At 40.3% G+C, this 2275-nt stretch overlaps 1 protein-coding gene across 1 annotated transcript; it reads right to left on the bottom strand.

The window, feature by feature from the left end:
• Positions 1 to 654: 654 nt before the first annotated feature.
• Positions 655 to 831, bottom strand: LOC148164835 (large ribosomal subunit protein eL39-like). The gene has a single exon (XM_088021325.1). The coding sequence runs from the start codon at positions 829 to 831 to the stop codon at positions 655 to 657; it is 177 nt and encodes a 58-aa protein (XP_087877451.1).
• Between the last annotated feature and the right edge of the window lie 1444 nt (positions 832 to 2275).

The following is a 2275-nucleotide window of genomic DNA, read 5'->3' as shown; positions in this document are numbered from 1 at the left end:
GGAGCAAGAAGCTGTATAAAACTATAGCCCAAGGCAACACTACTCAGACCACGGCTTTCCTGGCAGATTTGAAGGCAGAGCTCCTCATTAGTGGCCTCAGGCCCTTGTGCTCTGAGCACTCCCTGGGTATAATAACGGGCCTTGCGACCATCAGGTTGCTACCAGTTGCAAAAAAAGAATCTACTTTTAGGGAGAAGCTTTTTTTTTTTTAAGATTTTATTTCTTTATTTGAGAAAGAGAGAGCACGAGTCAGGGGAGAAAGCAGATACCCTGCTTAGTGGGGAGCCCAATCCCAGGACACTGAGATCATGACCTGGGCCTAAGGCACTGAGCCACCCAGGCGCCCCCTAGCCACACTTTACATATTTGGTTGTCAAGGGACATTGCTATCACTGCAGAAAGTTCTGACAGTGCTGTGCATGATCTGACAGGTGGGGGAATTCAGTACTTCACAAATCAGAAACACAACAGCAGTAGAGCCGAAAGGTCTCACATTTATTACTGAACCAACCTACTGGTGCAGAGGCATAGTTGCAGAGAAAAATCATTTCCATGATAAGACAAGTCTATGGCCAGGTAGAAAGGATGTTTACAGAATGACAGAACAAATGATCTTCACGCAGCTTAATTAAATATGTGTGCCAATTAAGTGTGTCATCTCATGATGTGTGACACCTTACAGACCCAGCTTGGTCTTCTCCAGTGCCTCCTCTTGGAGTTGTACCTGATCTCATTACCAGTTTTCATCTGAATCCACTGGGGAATGGGACGATTCTGCTTTTGTTTCTTGGCCAGGAATCGCTTGATTCTGAAAGTCTTATGAGAAGACATGGCAAGAAGCAGTCAGCCACGCAGAGCAGGATGGCAGCGAAAAAGAGACAGGGAGAAGCTTGACTTACACCCTTTGTCATCTAGACTTTCTTAAAATAAACTGACAGCAGAGACATCCCATTACCCTTTATTAGCCCACCCTGATCTCTTCTTTCTTTGACATTCCTCCTAAGAAATGTACTTCTGAAATTTTTTTCTTATATTGCCTGTTTTACTCCAGTATTTATTTTATGTTTCCTGTATGTGGGAAGGTCAGAATAGGAAAAGATATAGCATTGTACTTTATACTCTGAGTATCCCCTGTTATTCTTTGTTCATTTTGACTTCCTATTTCACACTCACATTTTTATTTCTACTCATCACTATATTAACGAGTTGTGTTTAATCGTGTTTCCTCAGTTTCTCAAATTCTTCTGAGAGGAAACTTCACTCATTTTTTTTATTACAAATCTGCCTTAAAAAAAATGCCCACGATCTCACTTATTCCCTAAGGCAGCATTCTCAGAGATCATTTTATTAGACTAGTATTTTTGGATTGTCATCTGAGGGCCACTATGAGGCTGCTAAAATGAAGCCATAAAATGTCATATAAAAGAGTGAGCTTCCTAGTACAGATGGCTTCTGAGTTCATTTCAGTAATTTTGTAACAGACTATTATTCTATATCTTCTTTATCTACGAATAAGATTGCACTAAATTAGCACTCTTGAAGAGAAAATATTTTTAAAAACATAAAGGCCATTCCCTGGGTATTGGCACTAAAAGGTAAAAAGACAAAATGGTATATCTGGGACCCCATGGGTGGTTCAGTCGGTTAAGGGTCTGTGGCTCAGGTCATGATTTCGGGGTCCTGGGAATCAAGCACCTTGCTCACAGGGGAGCCTGCTTCTCCCTCTGCTGCTTCTCCTCCTGCTTGTGCTCACTCTCTGAAAAATAAATAAATAAAATCTTAAAAAATAATGGTATATCTGACCCAACACTTCCATTCTGTCATCCTGGCTTCACAAGAGAACAATTTGATGAACTTGGTTTTTGTTTTTAGAAGTTACATAAACTTACAGCTCTGACGCTTTCATGACTTACGTCATGACCAAATAGGTGACGTTACAGGTCAGAAGTTCAAGGTAAAGGTGAGGTCTGTTACAGTTTGGTTTCAATGATTTTCTCCTCTGCTTCCCACCAGTTCTGTCGGTCTAAATAAATCTAGTTCCTAGCTGATGCCTGTCACATGGACTCAACTTCAGATTGCTCATTTCTGAAAACTCAGGCAGAACATCTGAATTCTAACTATTAGATCAATTATCTTTTCTTTCTTAGGGAAGAAAAAAAAAAAAAACACTTTCCTGAAACATAACATTATTTTGGCTATTGACTTTGTATTACCCTAGAGAAAATATTTTCCTGTTTCTGCCTCGTGAGTGTTTCTGAGGAAAGAACACTGGGAT

This window comes from Eumetopias jubatus, unplaced genomic scaffold, assembly GCF_037043125.1.
Source record: "Eumetopias jubatus isolate StellerSeaLion01/CBP00866 unplaced genomic scaffold, mEumJub1_p1.0 scaffold_2, whole genome shotgun sequence".
In the NCBI taxonomy this organism is placed as follows: Eukaryota; Metazoa; Chordata; class Mammalia; order Carnivora; family Otariidae; genus Eumetopias; species Eumetopias jubatus.
This window is presented reverse-complemented; position numbering and strand designations above follow the sequence as displayed.

Coding starts and splice junctions, on each gene's coding strand:
- LOC148164835 (XM_088021325.1), bottom strand. CDS start 831: ATGTCTTCTCATAAGACTTTCAGAATCAAGCGATTCCTGGCCAAGAAA.